This window comes from Grammomys surdaster, unplaced genomic scaffold (assembly GCF_004785775.1).
Source record: "Grammomys surdaster isolate TR1022 unplaced genomic scaffold, NIH_TR_1.0 265, whole genome shotgun sequence".
NCBI lineage: Eukaryota > Metazoa > Chordata > Mammalia > Rodentia > Muridae > Grammomys > Grammomys surdaster.
In genome coordinates, this window is record NW_021604706.1 from 3,026,196 (window position 1) to 3,044,542 (window position 18,347).

General features: G+C 37.8%; 1 protein-coding gene across 2 annotated transcripts; it reads right to left on the reverse strand.

The window, feature by feature from the left end:
* Nucleotides 1-92: 92 nt before the first annotated feature.
* LOC114628160 (zinc finger protein 84-like) lies at nt 93-9,615 on the reverse strand. Of its 2 annotated transcripts, XM_028776107.1 has the most exons (5): nt 9,242-9,615; nt 8,708-8,766; nt 4,269-4,395; nt 3,949-4,041; nt 93-3,144 (listed from the first exon to the last, which is right to left on the reverse strand). In XM_028776107.1, exons 2-5 carry the CDS (start codon nt 8,720-8,722, stop codon nt 1,439-1,441), a joined length of 1,941 nt encoding a protein of 646 aa, XP_028631940.1. In that variant the 5' UTR covers nt 8,723-8,766; nt 9,242-9,615; the 3' UTR covers nt 93-1,438. The 2 variants fall into 2 exon arrangements, with proteins under 2 accessions (XP_028631940.1, XP_028631941.1); XM_028776108.1 differs by lacking the exons at nt 8,708-8,766; nt 9,242-9,615 and having other exon boundaries at nt 4,269-4,407.
* Between the last annotated feature and the right edge of the window lie 8,732 nt (nt 9,616-18,347).

The following is an 18,347-nucleotide window of genomic DNA, read 5'->3' on the forward strand; positions in this document are numbered from 1 at the left end:
GCCTCAAAAGAAAATCAGCAACCGACTTGTAAAGAGGGGGGTTGGGTATAAGGATATGAAAGATGTCTTATCTTTAAAAGCATCATTTTCAGTTTAGGTCACTACAGGGTCTTTATTTAAGACATTTGCAGTCTCTTCAGGGGGAGAATTAAATTAAATAGAGCTTATACAGTGAGAACTGAGAGTTTAAAATATTCACATTCTTTCACATACTCTAACATACTACCATTCTAAGCCCCAACCTCCTGTTATATCTTTCATGATCTAAATCTAAAGTTGAAAATGACAGACTTGGAATTTAGGCAAAGAATTCAAGGGACACATAAAGTAATAATTTCTTTTTACAGAACGCCTTGGTATCATGCTATGTCTTGAACACCGCCATTTGCTCTCATTTCATTGGGCAGTCCCATTGGAAGTAGCTATTCTCATGAAGTAGTTGCTCATGCTGTTTGTAGTCCACGGTCCGGGCTCAGTTACCCAAAGCCTTGCTTTCAGTGTTCATCAAAAATAAACACAGTTGATCATTAAAACAGCTAGCTGTCACTGTATGGCAAGGAGAGTTCAAGACCTCTTCCTTAATGTCAACTGGAATTTTCCATTATTTCACCCCAACCAATATAGATAACCAAATTTCACATCTCTCTAGGAATCCATAAAAGATGCTACCATGCTGGCTATTGAAAAAATTCTGAATGTAGTAGGTATTCATTAAAAGCAGCAGAAATGAACTCTAGTGAATTGTGTCAAAAACATGTCTTCTAAAGCCTATTAGGCAGCTTATAGTCCTTCTTGGAAGCTTATAGTCTTCCCAGATCAGGCTGGGAAGGAAACATTGGTATTGTCAACTGTTATTACTGCATAACACTGGATTTGATACTCTAGTAGTATCTTCTTACATTGTTCTGATAATTAAAATAATTTGGAATTTTGTAATATATTCTTTGTTGTTCCCTTAATGGCTATATTTAAATCTTTAACTTAAAATTGTTTGGCAAACCACTTTTTCTAATAAGTTCTTTTTATGTTTTCTATGAGTGTTTGATATTAAATTTGGAAACATACAGATTTCCTTTACTTCACTTCTGAGGAACTATACTTATTTAAATTAATTAATTGAATTCTTTTTATACTTATGCCCACAATTATGATGAGGTTTGTTTTTCAACTGACAGCTTTCATACATTGGAGACTTGAAAAGATTTCGGCATTGAACGATCTCTTTGATGAGAAATGATAATTCAATAGATGAAGAAGTACAGAGGCCAAGTTCTTTTCTTTAAGAAAGAGGATTTTCCTATTTCTTTTACTCAGAATGCTCGTCTCCCAATATGGTTGGTGCTGATCTTTAAGCACAAGTATCATATGCTCAGAAAAGCACCCAAGCTACAGCACAATTTCCCCATCACTTTTTACAGTTCCTTTTTCTTTAACTTTACTATGACAGATTTTCCATTTTCAGTTCTTTGTTTTCTTTCATCTCTGAGTTCTCTAATCTATGAGGAACCTTGATGTCTGGAAAGTTTCTTTCCAATTCAGGGCAGTCATAGGGTTTCTCTCCTATGTGAAGTCTCTGATGCACAGTGAGTTTGGACTTCTCTCTGAAGGCTCTGCTACACTTATCACATTGATATGGTTTCTCTCCTGTATGGGTTCTTTGATGAATAATGAGATATGATTTTTGGGAGAAAGATTTCTCACATATATTACACTCATAGGGTTTCTCCCCTGTGTGAACTCTCTGATGAATAATGAGATATGATTTCTGGAAGAATGCTTTATCACATTCATTGCATTCATATGATTTTTCAAATTTTTCTCTTGTATGAGCTCTCTGATGTAACATGAGGTATGACTTCCGGGAGAAGACTTTTCCACATACAGTACATCCATCTGTTTTTTCCCCCGTATGAATTCTCCGGTGAGCACTGAGGCTTAGCTTAAGGGTAAAGGCTCTTCCACATTCTGAACACACATAAGGTTTTTCTCCTGTATGAATTCTTTGATGTCTGCGCAGTGTTGACTTTTCTCTGAAAGCTTTGCCACATTCATTGCATTCAAAAGGTTTCTCTCCTGTGTGTGTTCTCTGATGTACACTGAGGTGAGCCTTTTGGTTAAAGGCTCTCCCACATTCTAAACATTCATAGGGTTTCTCTCCTGTGTGAGTTCTCTGATGTATAATGAGTTTTGTCTTTTCTCTAAAGGCTTTGCCACATTCATTGCATACATATGGTTTCTCTCCTGTATGAGTTCTTTGGTGTATATTCAGGGTTGATTTCTCTCTGAAGTACTTGCCACAATCGGTACATTCAAAAGGTTTTTCTCCTGTGTGTGTTCTCTGATGTACATTCAGATGTGCCTTTTGATTGAAGGTTTTTTCACAATCTGTACATTTATAGGGCTTCTCTCCTTTGTGAGTTCTCCGATGTATGATGAGATTTGTCTTTTCTTGAAAAGCACTTCCACACTCAGTGCATATATATGGTTTTTCACCTGTATGTGTTCTTTGATGTATATGCAGTGTTGACTCCTCTCTGAAGGATTTTCCACATTCATTACATTCAAAGAGCTTGTCTCCTGTGTGCATTGTTTGATGTAGACTGAGGTGTGCTGTGTTGTTGAATGCTTCTCTGCGTCTTGCCCATTCATAAGGCTTTTCTCCTATGTGAGTGATCTGATGAACAACAAGGAATGAACTTGGGCTAAGGGTTATTCTACACTCAGGACATTCATAAGTTTTGTCTCCAAGTTGAATCAAGTCAGGCTGAACAAAGTTATAAATATGCTCTTTTCCATACATAATGTGCTCACGGGACTTCATTCCATCACTTATCTCATGTCTGTCAAGAATTAATAATTTCCTACATCTATTACATTCATAACATTCCTGAGCTGCAAAGCGCAGACTACTAGGATTGAGTAAACCTAAATTATCTTTAATACTTTCCCCAAATGAGTTTTTCATATAGGGTATGGGTCCTGAAGAAACTACCCATGTGCTCTGAGGAAGTGGGCTTACAAATTCATCACATTCATAACTTCTTTCTTCAGTCACATTTTTCTCAATAATGGATATAGCCTGCTCCAGGTGCATATTTTGTTTTTTCTGATGCCATGCCAGGTTGTATTCAGCTTGACAATCTTCTGAAAAGAAAAATAATAAACCAGACTCTGTAAATACAGCCAGTCAGAAGCAGGCTTTTGATGGTATTCACTTTTATTTTCTTCTAACTCTACATATTTCCCAGAAATAAGTTCCAAGCATGTGTCTCTCTTATACTAAGAGTTTGAGGGAACAAACTCCAAGGTGATCCAATGAACAGTGGAACAAGAAAATAACAATGAGTATAAATAATATGACTGAAAATTAGGTTTAAAGTGGGGAAACTAAAAATAGGTTCAGAGAACTATGAATAGGAAAAGGGACCCTGGAAAGACAGTAAATCTAGGATTGGGGGCAGAAATATCCAGAATGCTAAGATCCTTTCAGAAAGGCTAGAGATGATTGAATGAATAGAAAAAGAAGCAGAAGGAATAAGCCAGAGTAGGGTATAGTTTCTTTCTTAACATCTCACTCAAAGGTTACTGTGAAAATTGATAATTTCCTACATCTATTACATTCATAACATTCCTGAGCTGCAAAGCTCAGACTACTAGGATTGAGTAAACCTAAATTATCTTTAATACTTTCCCCAAATGAGTTATTCATATAGGGTATGGGTCCTAAAGAAACTACTCATGTGTTCTGAGGAAGTGGGCTTACAAATCCATCACATTCATAATAAGCCTACCAAACTAACAATCTATAATGAGCAGTAACTGTGTGTGTGTGTGTGTGTGTGTGTGTGTGTGTGTAACATTTAAGAACATATTTTTGAGATGTTAAAGATAGAACACCTTCACCATCTAGGGTCTTGCTCTCATCATCTTCCAATTCTCTTTTCTTACCTGTGCAACTTGAAGTTGGGATTTCTCTCTTTATGAGCCCAAGGACTCCTTGCTCTAAAGAGGTGATCACTTCTGGTTTGGTAATAGGATACCCTGTAATAGGAAATTATACAAGACTTGGGTACTCTGTGTGACATTCAGCCTTCCAAAATTAAATAAAGTAAGTTTTAATAAGGGTGCATTTCACATAGGCAATTAACATCTTCTTTATCTAAGAGGAAATAAAAACTTTGATACCCAGAACCCAAGGTATTCAAACTTTAGAAACAGAACGTTACACTATTAGGGAAACTTTAAATTACTCAACAAGCCATCCTCACCCAGAGAGACAAGATGGCTATAATTCTCTAGCATCACATCTCTGTATAGGCTCCTCTGAATAGGGTCCAGTTGATTCCATTCTTCCTGAGTGAAGTCCACAGACACATCCTCAAATGACATTGATCCCTGTAATTGCATACTTTATTCAATTAGTTTGGCAAAAATTAAAGTGATCTCCAAATCTTTGTTTTAATACTTTAAAATTGACACATCATTATATTTGCACATATTTATGGAGTATATATGATGTGTGTGTGTGTGTGTTTGTAGGAGGGAGAGCAAAAGACGGAGAGCAAAAGACAGAGAGAGAGAGAGAGAGAGAGAGAGAGAGAGAGAGAGAGAGAGAGAGAGAAGACCAGGCTAACTGAAGTGATAATGTTCTTTATGATAAAGGAAATAGACTTCAAATAGAAGGTATTGTTTTACCATTTAAAAAATCCTTCTTAGGGACTACAGGTCCCTAGAATACTTGACCAGCATGTATAGGCCCTGAACTCCATTCTCAGCACTGCAACAGCCTTTTTCAAGATTTGCAAGATCTAATCAAAGCAAAGGACCTTCATACTATAGAAACTATTAAGAACTAATGAGATAAATATTGAATATCCAATAGTAAATAGAAAATACTCAAAAGAGGATATCCAAATAGTGGATAAACATACACAAAGATGCTTGTTGTTACATTAGCCGTCAGTGAAAGACAAACGTAAGTCTCACTCAGATACTAGTATTTCCTAATAGAACAGTTAAAAATTAAGTCTAACAACCGAAGTGTTGTCAGTGATGTGGAGCAACACAAAGTTTCATACCCTGCCTGAAGTAAAATGGTACAGACACTTTGGAAAATGGCTTGGTAGAATTGTTAAAACTGAAAATACTTCTATGAAGTTTCAACTTTACTCTTTGGTATATATCTAAAGGAAATATGCACACAGGTTCACCAATACATAAATAAGAATGTTCACAGAAGTATTATTTATATTAGCAAAAATGGAAACATCTATCAGCAGTGGATTTAAAGAGTAATTATGAGATTCTTATGCAATAGAATGGTACACAATAACAGAACAAACTACTACTACTAATAGAACAAACTACTGATACCTAAAGTAACAAGGTTATATGTATATTTAAAAGATGATGGGTGAGAGATATAGCTCAGTGGAAGTGTGCTTACCTAATATTTGTAAGGCTCTGGGTTCTAGTCCCAGCATCACAAAAAATTCATGACATGTAAAAGAAGTCAGGTCCAAAAATACAATATGTATATTTCCATTTATGTGAAATTCAAGAAGAGAAAAAATAATTTATGATGACAGAAATTAGAAAGCTGTTAATATAAATCAAGAGCTAATAATTGGAAATGGCATGGAAGCTTCTGGGAACCATGTTATTTCCTCCTCTTTTTTTGGTCCAAGTACTGTTTATGTAAGTGTTTTTAACCTATAGAAGTTCATAAAACTGTATACTTTATATGCTTTTCTATTTGCTATATTTCAACAAATCTACCGCATAAGATTTTTGTCTATGCTATATTTCTACAAAATGTTCAAAAATAGGAAGACAAAGATTTGAAACTCACTTAAAAAGGCAGTATTTGGGAAAAAACAATTCACAAAAGAAATATAAAAAGAGAAAAACATAGTTGTTCAACCATGTTGATAAACACAAACCTAAACATAAGATATTTCCAATTATCATATTGCAAATCCTTAAACTATGACAAGAGGATTCACAAAGGTCTTTTCACTCATTATCAGAGAAACTGTCAAGTTGAATTAACATTTCAAAATGCAGTTTGGCAATATCTATGCACATTCACAACACATTTCAAACAAAACTCTTCAAACAGACATTTTAGAAATGCTTATCTCTGAAAACAAAGATGACAAACTATGACCACATCACTACCAGAAATTACAAAGAGTTCCTTCAACATGAAGTTCACCAATAAGTCATGATGTATGAATACAAGAGAAAAATACAGCTGTTTAAAATATTCCTATGTGAGCTAGCTTTGGTAGCATATGTCTATAATCTCAGCACTCAGGAGGCTGAAGCAGGAGAATTCCAAGTTCAGGACCAGCCTGGGTTATATGTGTGAAACCCTATAGTAAAAATAATCAAATTAAAGAAAACAAAATAAAATATCTATGAGCAAGGTGTGTCACTCAGTAGTAGAATCCTCGTTTAGCATATAGAAGGTCCTGAATTTCATCCTCTGCATTGATTTAAAAGAACACAAAGAACAAAAACTCTCTGTGTCCTGATATTCAAACATCTGTAAACAAGTATTTATTTAGTAGGGACTATCCTAGCTGTGCTAGTGATCAGCTGTGTAAATCTTATTTACTCTGTCCCTCACCTAGAAGATGTTGATGATCATGGTGTCTATTTCATAATGTTATTACGAGGATTAAAGTTGCCAATGCATATAAAGTATTTCTTCAGTAGAGTGCTGTGCATAGTATGAGGTTGTTTGTTGCCACTCCTATTACCATTAGCACCACCATCATAACTACTACAGATTATGTAGTCTTTATCCAAAATGTATGAGACAAAGAAGTATTTTAGATTTGGGATTTTTTGAATATTCACATATGATAGTTTTTAGGGATGAGATCCAAATGGACACATGAAATTCACACACACACACACACACACACACACACACGCACGCACGCACACACACACTGTTTAAGGAAAATTTTCAAAATACTTTCAGAATGCCTGAATTTTGGCTGTGATCCATCATCACATAAGGTCATTTGTGGCATTTTCAACTTGAGGCATCATGTCTATAAACGCAAAGTTGCATATTTGTAGCTTTGGGCAATTTAAATGTTCAGATTATAGATGCTCACTTTGTATTGCTGTGACCAACATTACATTGTAAAGAGAAGACAAAGTTGCAAAAATTTTATTTAATGAGTAAATTTTAACAAAAGGAATGCATGCTAATTATTATGTTTAGAAATATATGTACATTTAGAAAAATCAAGGCAAAATAGCAAAAGTTAAATAAATTCAAATGATCTACAATGATTGATGATATGAGATACTTTGCCTTTTATTTTATTTATTTATTATTGTTTTCCTGGAAGAAGAACAAAGGGTATGTTGACCATTCTAGCCAAATGAACTACTTTTCTAGACTGCAAGTTCCTTGAGAGTTTATTTTCTGCATTGAGGATTGAATCCAAAGCCCACTGTATGCTAGAAAAACTACCACTGTGCTACACCCTCAGTGTGCTCTATCAGTCTCCACCCACCCTTCTCTCTCCTGTCCCTCCCTCTCTTTCTCTGGGGGGTGTTGAATTAATCCTTGATTTTTTGATACACAGTCTGTTACATAGTCTAGGCTGGCACTTACTAGGTAACCAAGGCTACCCTCAAATTCTAAATCATCTCCTGCCCCAGCCTCCTGAAAATTGGGATAATAAGTATGTGTGACTACACTTATTAAAGAAGTTTGAATTTTTGGTGCCATTCCTGTCTTACTTTTGTATGAAAAAGAAAAGAAGATGAAATAGTAGACTTGTAAACAGAGGGCAGAAGAGAAAGAATATAAAATATTCAAGGATGTTATAAATTTTGAGACTAAAAGTAAAAGGACAACCCTATGGGTTTCTCAATGATTTCTTCTAAATAATAAAAATGAAAAAAAAGTCTGGAAAAGAATATGAAGAACATATGGCTTATATCACCATCTTGGCCATCAAGTTTTTATTCAGTCCTGAACATGTTTGTGTAGGCTTAGCTTGGCTTTCCTGAACAGTCACATCCTTTTTAGTTTTGTTTTAGCAAGACACCTTTGGTTGACAGGAAAATAATTTAAGTCACAATAGAGCAATATTAGCCCCGTGTTTTCTAATAAGGACCTAAAGGACCCATCAGAGGACTGTCTGATCAACATTAGAAAATCTGTGCATCCATGCAAGTGGCTTACTGTTTCTTTAATAATGAGATACAAATGAATATGTTTCATTCCTTTCATGTTATGGCTTACAGAAAGCTCAAAAAATTAACTATCTTAACATAAAATATAAAATCCTATGACATACTCAAACGCTTGTGCTGGCCTTGTTCTATATCCTTAAATTTTGTGTTTATATGTGTACCGGCTTTATAGAATAAATAATAATACAATAATTCATATACTCACATATAAAGTTAATAATATATCAAAGCATTGTTCTAAACATATATTAACTCAGTTGATCTTCACAATCACCATACAAGGTATATATTATTATCATTATCATCTTAACCATTCCCATTTTACAGTTAAGAAAATCAAGGCACAGAGAGCTTTGGTAAGCTCATAATGCTGTTAAGAGCAATTTAGCTGCAGATTCTATCGTCTTAACCACTAGACAATATTGCTTCTATCCTAATATGGACAGAGGGTAACTGGGAGAAGCAAATAAGAACTTACCTGGGACTCAGTCATGACTGACTGTTGTGGTGAGAAGCCAAAGGCCTAAAAAGGCAGAACTGTTGAGAAGGAGAAGAAAAAAAGAAGAGTTTCAGATGGCAAGGATACTCAGACTGAAAGTTCACCATATCACCATGCCAGAAATTCACAAATGCCAGCAGGTAAAATGGCCAGGGTATAGCTAAGAAAGACGGGAAAGGTAATTTGTTTTCCTTCACTGATCCCCATTATCCAACAACACAGCTCTATCAAGGACCTCATAGGCCACTGCACATTTTATCACGGATTCTCCAACGCTGACTTATAACTCAAAAGCAAATACTCTATCATAGAGTTCAACATCACTTACACTACTGACCCTATCACTCTACTGCATGCTCACCACAAACCCCAAATATTCACATCATTCTCTCCACAGCCCACTTCGATCAAAGCCTCCACAGACCACTCATTCAACGGATCTCCATCACTCAGCTTGCAGCGTCCTGCCTACACTTTCAGTTCTCATCTTTGAGACCCTCCCCAAGTACTCACCGAATAAATTCGCGTCTTTGCAGAGTCACACTTGCCTCTCTCACTCCGCCTGCAGAGTGCCAGCCCTCTCACTTCCGTTCTGAATGAACTCTGCACTCCTTCACTCTCTTCTCCTATCTTAAAATCTGAATTCTTATGCAGGCAAAGACTTTAATATTTCCCGAATCAGTCATAATTTCCTGCGATAACCACTTTTTAGTCCTTTTCCCCCGCCTTAGTAACTGCGAGTCACTAAATTTACGCATGCGCAGTAGCCCTTCCTGACACGGTCAGTGCTAGCCGACCTAAATATTTTTATTACCACAAGGATTGAATTTGCAGGCAGGAAAAATGGATGCTCCAATAAGCCGTGCTTTTAAGGGAGCAGACATCTTTACTGCCTTTGCCATTTCGTACAGCGGAGAAAAATCTGCCTCTTAATGTTTAAAGGAGATGAGATTTTGTGAGGAATTTGAATACTTGGAGATAAGAATGGCGTTTTGTACCGAGGCACACTAAGAAGGGCGACTTTTAGAGCTAAGGGCTACAGCCCCAGCTCCGCTTCCCCACCCCCACCCCTGGGCAGGGAGATACCAAGAGGAGACAGCGGGGGGGGGGAGAGCTGGAACGCTGCTACCCTTCCTGGGACTTATACGGGGTAAAAGGGAATCAGAGCAGAGAACAATGCGTTCCTCTAAAGAGCAGCACCGTTATGGACACGGGGAGAAATCATGGAGTTGGTGGTTCTTTCAAGGAAATACCACTAGAGAGGTAGGTACTTTCAGTCTAGCTGTGATGACTCAGATTGGTATGATCCTCTGTGGGAAATACCAGGATGCTGACGTATGCAAGTCTAGGGGTAGTAGAAATCTGCTCAGAGAAAGGGATTCTGAAGAAAATGAAGCCAGTAAACTCAGGTGCAGGGAAAATCGGAGGCAAAAACGCAGGCAACGTTGTTGTGGCTTAGAGACCGAGGAGGAATATCCACAAAGTCCCGACTGTGCCACCCCCCACCCCCACCCCGCATACCCACATTCCTGGGAACTTGTGGCAGAGAGATTTGAGAAAGTGCCTAAATCAGGCTCTGGGTCCTATGGAACCCAACTCAGGATCTTCTACAATCCTGGAGGAAGCAACAAGAGACTGATCTAGCTTTGGATGGCAGACACTGCACTATCATTTTACCACGCAAAAGCTAACATAACATACAAAGGTCAACTAAGTCATTTTTTTCATGGTTGTTGCAATAAAAGACGTTTTTATTAATGGGAAATAAAGACAAGGATGAAGGGTTAGAATTTTTATAGAGACACGTCAATAGAGCAGTATCCTTGAATCATGAGGATGGATGATTTAGGTCTTATTTCAGAATATGGAAAAAGCACGGGGAGCTATGAATTTGTGTACCCTCCCAAAACCAATGTGTTGAAACCTTAACCCTCAATGCAATATTATTTGGAGATGAGGCCTTTGGAAAGTAATTAGAGTTAGATAATATTATTAGGGTAAAACCTGGTCCAGTGGAATTGGTGGACCAATAAAAGACACACAAGAGTTTATTTATTTTTTGTTCGTACACAAGTCACATGACAGTGTAATAATACACAGCTATTTGTAAGTAAGAAATACAACCTTTACCCAAAACCAAATCAGCTGACTTTGCCCTTCCCAGCCCCTAGAACTATGAGAAAGCAAATTTCTAATGTTTATGCTGGTATGTTGTTGTGGCCGCCAGAGCCAAAAAGACAGGGACCTGTACAGTAAGCCTTTTGCTGGAACACAAAAGCAAAAAGGTAGGGAGCTTCATAGTCATCTCTGCTTTCCAGGAACACAAGACTCAAACTGAGTGACACTTTCAAGGGCATTTCAGCTTGCTATGCTCTCATGATTCTCACTTCTTCCCACTCTGCCAAACATTCTAATCCTCCCCATTTCAGTTGCGCTGTTACTAACTTACTGTTCATTCTGCTTCATGAGACATGTTCACATTTACTACCTCATATGAAAACTGTGCAAGGGGAGAGGGTCTGGGTCCATAACTCAGTGGCAGTGCACATTCGTACCATGTGAAGAGTTTTGCTTTTGATTCCCCACACAAAACCCAAAGAAACATTTAAAGACAAGCCTTTATTTCTCACATAAAGTCAGATGAGTTGTTTGGTTTTTTGGTGATTAGAGACCGAGTCCTGTATAAAAGGTCACATGCAGCTTGTAACAGATCACAGCAGATTAGACGGTTCCACGAGGGGAGGTTTATTAAGAGAGTGGGAGAGCGAGAGGAGAAAGAGAAGGGTAGAGAGGGTAGAGGAGTGGAGGCCGGCTATGACCACGTGGAGAGAGGGGGAAGGGAAGGGGGGAGGGGAGAGGACAACCTGCAGGTGCTGGGTCGAGAAGCCAAGAGAGAGAGGAGGGGCCAAGCAGCCCCTTTTATAGTGGGCAGGGCTACCTGCCTGTTGCCAGGTGACTGTGGAGGTGGAGTTTAACAGATTACTAACACTGTATCTGACTCCTCCAGCTCTTATCTTCAACTTGGGGGGGGGGAGCTGCAGTGCAGCAGCAGAGGTGGCGTTAGTGGCAGTAGCCACAGGGAAATGAGACACAAAGGTCTTGATCTTTTCAGTAAGTGGGAAGGTGTACTCAATGTCCTCAGTCAGGACCCACTTGTGCCTATCTATGATAAAAGGTGGCACTGAAACAACAGTCCCACAAACAATGTGCAGACAAACAGTGGCAACATTTATGGGTGCCTTCCAAGAAATGAGAATGAAAAGATAGGTTAGGGATATAAAGCACTTTGTGTACATAGCCACCAGTGTCTCCTTAGTGAACACAAAGCCCACTTGAATATAAGGAAACTGTTTCTCCAGAGTTGGCTTCTCTTCCAAATGCCTTGTGTAACATGGTGTTCTTATCTATCAATAGCACAATCTTCCTTCCAAATCTGCTTGGAATCCACTTTCTTTGCTCCCGCAATGAAGCATTTAGGATAATCATCCAAAATTCTGGATGGTTTTAAGAAAGAAGTTGGATTTCTAGCTCTCCCTTGACTTCCTTGAGCACCATGGTGGAGAGCCAGGGATTATTATGCAGGGTTTAAAGATGATGTCACTATAATGAGGATGCCTGGGGAAAAGGCAAACTTTTTTTTATTTAAAAAAAAAAACAAATATAATGTTAAATTTACTATGTTGTCCATTTTAACACATTTAACACACTGCCATTTACTGATTATACAATGCTGCGCAAGTGTTTTTGCTATCTAGTTCCAAACTGTCTTCATTACCTAAGACAAAAGCCCACAGCCATCAAACTATCATTTCCCACCCTTCCCTGATCCCAGATCTTAGCTACCACATACTTTTTTTTTTCTGTCACTATGGGTTTGGTTATTGTGAACATATCATAAAAGTAGAACCACACATTAGCTCTTGTGTTTAGCTTGTTTCACAGAGTATAGAATCTTTGTGTTAGTACATTTCTGTGGTAATAACAGAATAACACAGACTGGATAATTTTAAATGATAGATGTTTATTTGGCACATGTTTGGAGGCTGAAAAAAATCCAAGATCATAACATAGCAAAAGAATATTATGCACATTTTAGAGGTAGAAAGAGAAATCTGAAAACGTAATGGTTTTCAATTAGGAAACTACTCTTTGAGGTAACTAACCTACTCCCTCAATAACAGCACAATGACAGGGAAAATAGTAAAATTTTTGGAAATAATCCTGATCTGTACAGGAGACTAATCAGTCACCCAAATTGAGAAAACAATTCTGGATGACTTCAAGTACTGAAACTCGGAATCAAAATGCCACAGCAACAGTTTGGCATGGTAGTGATTTGTGCTGTTGTTACAGTTTTATGTGGCCTCATGCTGTGAAGCCAAGCAGGAATAAGAGTGCTTAAATGAATCACTTTGGTAGAATTAATTACGGAGGACCAGAGTGTTGTGTGAGAGACTTTTCCCAGAAAGATGTAACACACACACACACACACACACACACACACACACTTTCACTCACCCCAGAAAGGGAATCAAAATAATGATTGCACCAAAGTCCAATTTGGTCAACAAATGAGTGTTTATTTTGGTTACTAGCAGGAATATGGGTATGGGATTACAGTATGGGGAATAACTCCAATGCAGCTGCCTTCATTAAGAAGTCCATCCCTGATGACTAAGGATGTTGTCCAACATCTCTTTAGGTGCTTCTCAGCCATTTGGTATTCCTCAGTTGAGAATTCTTTGTTTAGCTCTGTATCCCAATTTTTAATAGGATTATTTGGTTCTCTAACTTCTTTATTTCTTTGTATATATTGGATATTAGCCCTCTATTGGATGTAGGATTGGTAAAGATCTTTTCTCAATCTGGGGGTTGCTGTTTTGTCCTATTGACAGTGTCCTTTGCCTTACAGAAGCTTTGCAATGTTATGAGGTCCTGTTTGTCGACTGTTGATCTTAGAGCATAAGCCATTGGTGTTCTGTTCAGGAAATTTTCCTCTGTGCCCATGTGTTCGAGGCTCTTTCCCACTTTCTCTTCTAATAGATTCAGTGCATCTGGTTTTGTGTGTAGTTCCTTGATCCACTTGGACTTGAGCTTTGTACAAGGAAATAAGAATGGATCAATTTGCATTCTTCTACATGCTGACCTCCAGTTGAACCAGCACCATTTGTTGAAAATGCTGTCATTTTCCACTGGATGGTTTTAGCTTCTTTGTCAAAAATCAAGTGACCATAGGTGTGTGGGTTCATTTCTGAATCTTAAATTCTATTCCATTGATCTTCCTGCTTGTCTCTGTACCAATACCATACAATTTTTTATCACTATTGGTCTATAGTACAGCTTGAGGTCAGGGATGGTGATTCCCCCCGAAGTTTTTATCGTTGGGAATATTTTTTGCTCTCATGGGTTTTTGTTGTTCCAAATGAATTTGCTTTCGGTTAGATGACCATTTTTATGAGCATGGGAGATCTTTCTTCAATTTCTTTCTTCAGGGACTTGAAGTTCCTGTCATACAGTTCTTTCACTTGCTTGGTTAGAGTCACACCAAGGCATTTAATATTATTTGTGACTATTATGAAGGGTGTTGTTTCCCTAATTTCTTTATCAGCCTGTTTATCTTTTGAGCAGAGGAAGGCTACTGATTTGTTAGAGTATATTTTGTATCCAGCCACTTTGCTGAAGTTGTTTATCAGTTGTAGCTCTCGGATAGAATTTTTGGTGTGCTTCTGTATACTATCATATCATCTGAAAATAGGGATATCTTGACTTCTTCCTTCTGAATTTGTATCTCTTTGATCCTGTTTTGTTGTCTAATTATTCTGGCTAGAACTTCAAGTACTATATTGTAGGGAGAGAGTGGGCAGCCTTGTCTTGTCCCTGATCTTAGGGGCGTTGCTTTGAATTTCTCTTCATTTAGTTTGATGGTGGCTACTTTTTGGCTGTATATTGCTTTTATTATAATTAGATATGGACCTTGAATTCCTGACCTCTCCAACACTTTTAACATGAGTGGGTGTTATATTTTGTCAAAGGCTTTTTCAGCATCTAATGAGATGATCATGTGGTTTTTTTCTTTTGAGTTTGTTTCTCTTTGGGGTTGCAGGAACAACAGAGAAGTAGCTGGCAGAGTACAGGTAAAACAATATTCTAGGAAAGAAAGCTAAGGAGCCCTCTTGGGTTTGGAGGAGCTCAAAAGAATGGTAGACTAGCTCAGTAGAATGATACAGATGAAAGAGATTTCTAAAGAGGTAGTAGTTTAGATATAGAATTAGGCTTGTGTTGTTGAAATTATTTAATCCTAACCCAGGGTTACTATCCCGACTTTAGCTACTTAAGTTCCCAGGTAAATGGCACATACAGTCTTTATATTTACAATAAGCCTTAAACAGTACAAAAACTGGGCAGCTGCCTTGCTTCCATTTATTTGAATCTACTTTCCTATCAATAATCCCAAATTATTACTATGTGTCATCTAGGCTGCTCTTAACTCCAACTGGCCAGTCCTCAGGGCCAGGTTCTCTTGACTCCTAACCCATGGTGCCTTCTCTTTCCTCCTCCTGCCCTTCTTCCTCCTCGTGGTCCCTCTGACCCCCAAGCATAAGAAACCTAAACCCCACCTAAGCCTCTTCTGCACAGATATTGGCTATTGGCATCTTTATTTACCAATCAGAAATAACTTGGGGCCAAGGTGTACCTGTGCACCTCTCTGCTCTGGGACAACCAGATCTTGAGGGCTGCACTTAGAATTACAATAGATAACAAAAAAAACCTCAACAGGCTTGTAAATAGATATTTTGTATATAGTTCAAAATATAGTTACCTCTCTGAGCTGGCAGGTTTTAAACTCAGTTCATGGTTCTTGTGTCTTTATTGGAATAAGTATTAGATAATTTAAATGGTTACAAAACATTATATGACACTTTTTATGAGCGAAATGACATAAAATTCTGTTATTGGAAAGAATTGTTATTGGCAGTGCAATACAATAGAGTTTAGAAGCAGATATGAATAAAGAATATGAATAAAGATATAAAAATCTATATAAAATATAGAATATATAAAATATAAAAATAAAAGGATATAAATAAAATAATGAAGGAAATTTTTATTAGATGTGGGAAAATATTATTAAAATGATTATTCTATAAGAAAAATGATGCCGGATTTCATATTTTAGACTAAACACAAAAAATAAAATCAAGATATAAAACAAATTTAATACAAGGTAAAATAGCCATTTTGCTAGGGCAGACTCCTAGCTGGTCTGCTCCTGTGAAGGCACCATATCCTGACCTATCCTAGGGGAGCCACTGCACTCAGAGGAGAGGGTAAGAACCCTCCCCCACAACCCTATGCCCTAGAGCTGCAGCTGGGAGCCTGAGGCACTCAGGACCCATCACCTACCAAAACCCCACCCTCCCAAATACCACTCCCCATCTGCCCCTTCTACTTGGTCCTTGCTGAGGCCAACTCCTAGCTGGTCTGCTCCTGTAAAGACACTATATCCTTACCCATCCTAGAGGAACCACTGTACTCAGAGCAGCAGAGAATCCACGGCATTCAGAGGAGTTGAGGAATGTGGACATTGAGTAGCTCCAACATGCTCAGAATCACAGCTCTACACCTGATCCCACAACACCAAGAGGAAGCTGGGATCCCAGGGGCTCTAACACACCCATGATCATAGGACTTCAGGATCAGAGAGGCAGCCTGAGTTGCAGGAGCTCTTCCACCCAGGATCTCAAGATCACAGGATCATAAAGACAGCTGGACTCTGAGGAGTTCTGACACAAGCAAGATAACAGGAGAGATAGGCTCCAGTCAGAGTCAGTGAGTGCAGGTAGCACTAAAGATAACCAGATGGTGAAAGTCAAGAAGAAGAACATAAGCAACAGAAACCAAGGTTACCAGGCATCATCAGAACTCAGTTCTATCACCAAAGCAAGTCATGGACACCCCCATCACACCAGAAAAACAGGATTCAGATTTAAAATCACTTCTCATGATGATGATAGAGGAGTTTAAGAAGGATATAAATAACTCCCTTAAAGAAATACAGGAGAACACAGGTAAACAGGTAGAAGCTCTTAAAGAGAAAACACAAAAATCTCTTAAAGAATTGAAATAAAACAAAACAAGTGAAGGAATTAAAACCATCCATGATCTAAAAATGGAAGTAGAAGGGAAAAAGAAAGTACAAAGGGAGACTACCCTGGAGATAGAAAACCTAGGAAACAGACCAGGAGTCATAGACACAAGCATCACCAACAGAATACAAGAGATAGAATAGAGAATCTCATGGGCAGAAGATACCATGGAAAACATTGACACAACTGTCAAAGAAAATGAAAAGTGCAAAAGGCTCCTAACCCAAAACATCCAGAAAATCTAGGACACAATGAGAAGAACAAAGGTAAGGATGATAGGTATAGATGAGAGTGAAGATTCCCAACTTAAAGAACAAAATTATAGAAGAAAATGTCCCCAACCTAAAGAAAGAAATGCCTATGAACATATAAGAAGCCTACAGTACTCCAAATAGATTAGACCAGAAAAGAAATACCTCCCATCACATAATAATCATAACACCAAATGCACAAAACAAAGAAAGAATATTAAAAGCAGTAAGGGAAACAGATCAAGTAACATAAAAGGCAGACCTATAAGAATTACATCAGACTTCTCACCAGAGAAAAGCCAGAAGATCCTGGACTGATATCATACAGACTCTAAGAGAACAGAAATGCCAGCCTGGATTAATATACCCAGCAAAACTCTCAATTACTATAGATGAAGAAACCAAGATATTCCATGACAAAACCAATACACAATATCTTTCCACAAATCCAGCCCTACAAAAGATAATAGAAAACTCCAACACAAGGAGGGAAACTACAGCCTAGAGAAAGCAAGAAAGTAATCTTCCAACAAACCCAAAAGAAGATAGCTTAACAACATAATTCCAACTCTAATAACAAAAGTAACAGGAAGCAACAATAACTATTCCTTAATATCTCTTAACATCAATGGACTCAATTCTCCAATAGAAAGACGTAGACTAACAGAGTGGAAAATTAAACAGGACCGAGAATTTTGCTGCAAACAGGAAACATACCTCAGTGACAAAGACAGACACTACCTCAGAGTAAAAGGCTGGAAAACAATTTTCCAAGCAAATGGTCCCAAGAAACGAGCTGGAGTAGCCATTCTAATATCAAATAAAGTCGACTTTCAACTTAAAGCTATCAAAAAGGATAAGGAAGGACACTTCATACTCATCAAAGGAAAAGTCAACCAAGATGAACTCTCAATTGTGAACATCTATGCTTGAAATGCAAGAGCACCCACATTCATAAAAGAAACTTTACTAAAGCTCAAAGCACACATTGCACCTCACACAATAATACAATAATAGTGGGAGACTTCAACACCCCACTCTCAGCAATGGAAAGATCATAGAAACAGAAATTAAACAGAGATACAGTGAAACTAGCAGAAGTTATGAATCAAATGGATTTAACAGATATCTGTAGAACATTTCATCTTAAAACAAAAGAATATACCTTCTTCTCAGCACCTCACAGTACTTTTTCCAAAACTGACCATATACTTAGTCACA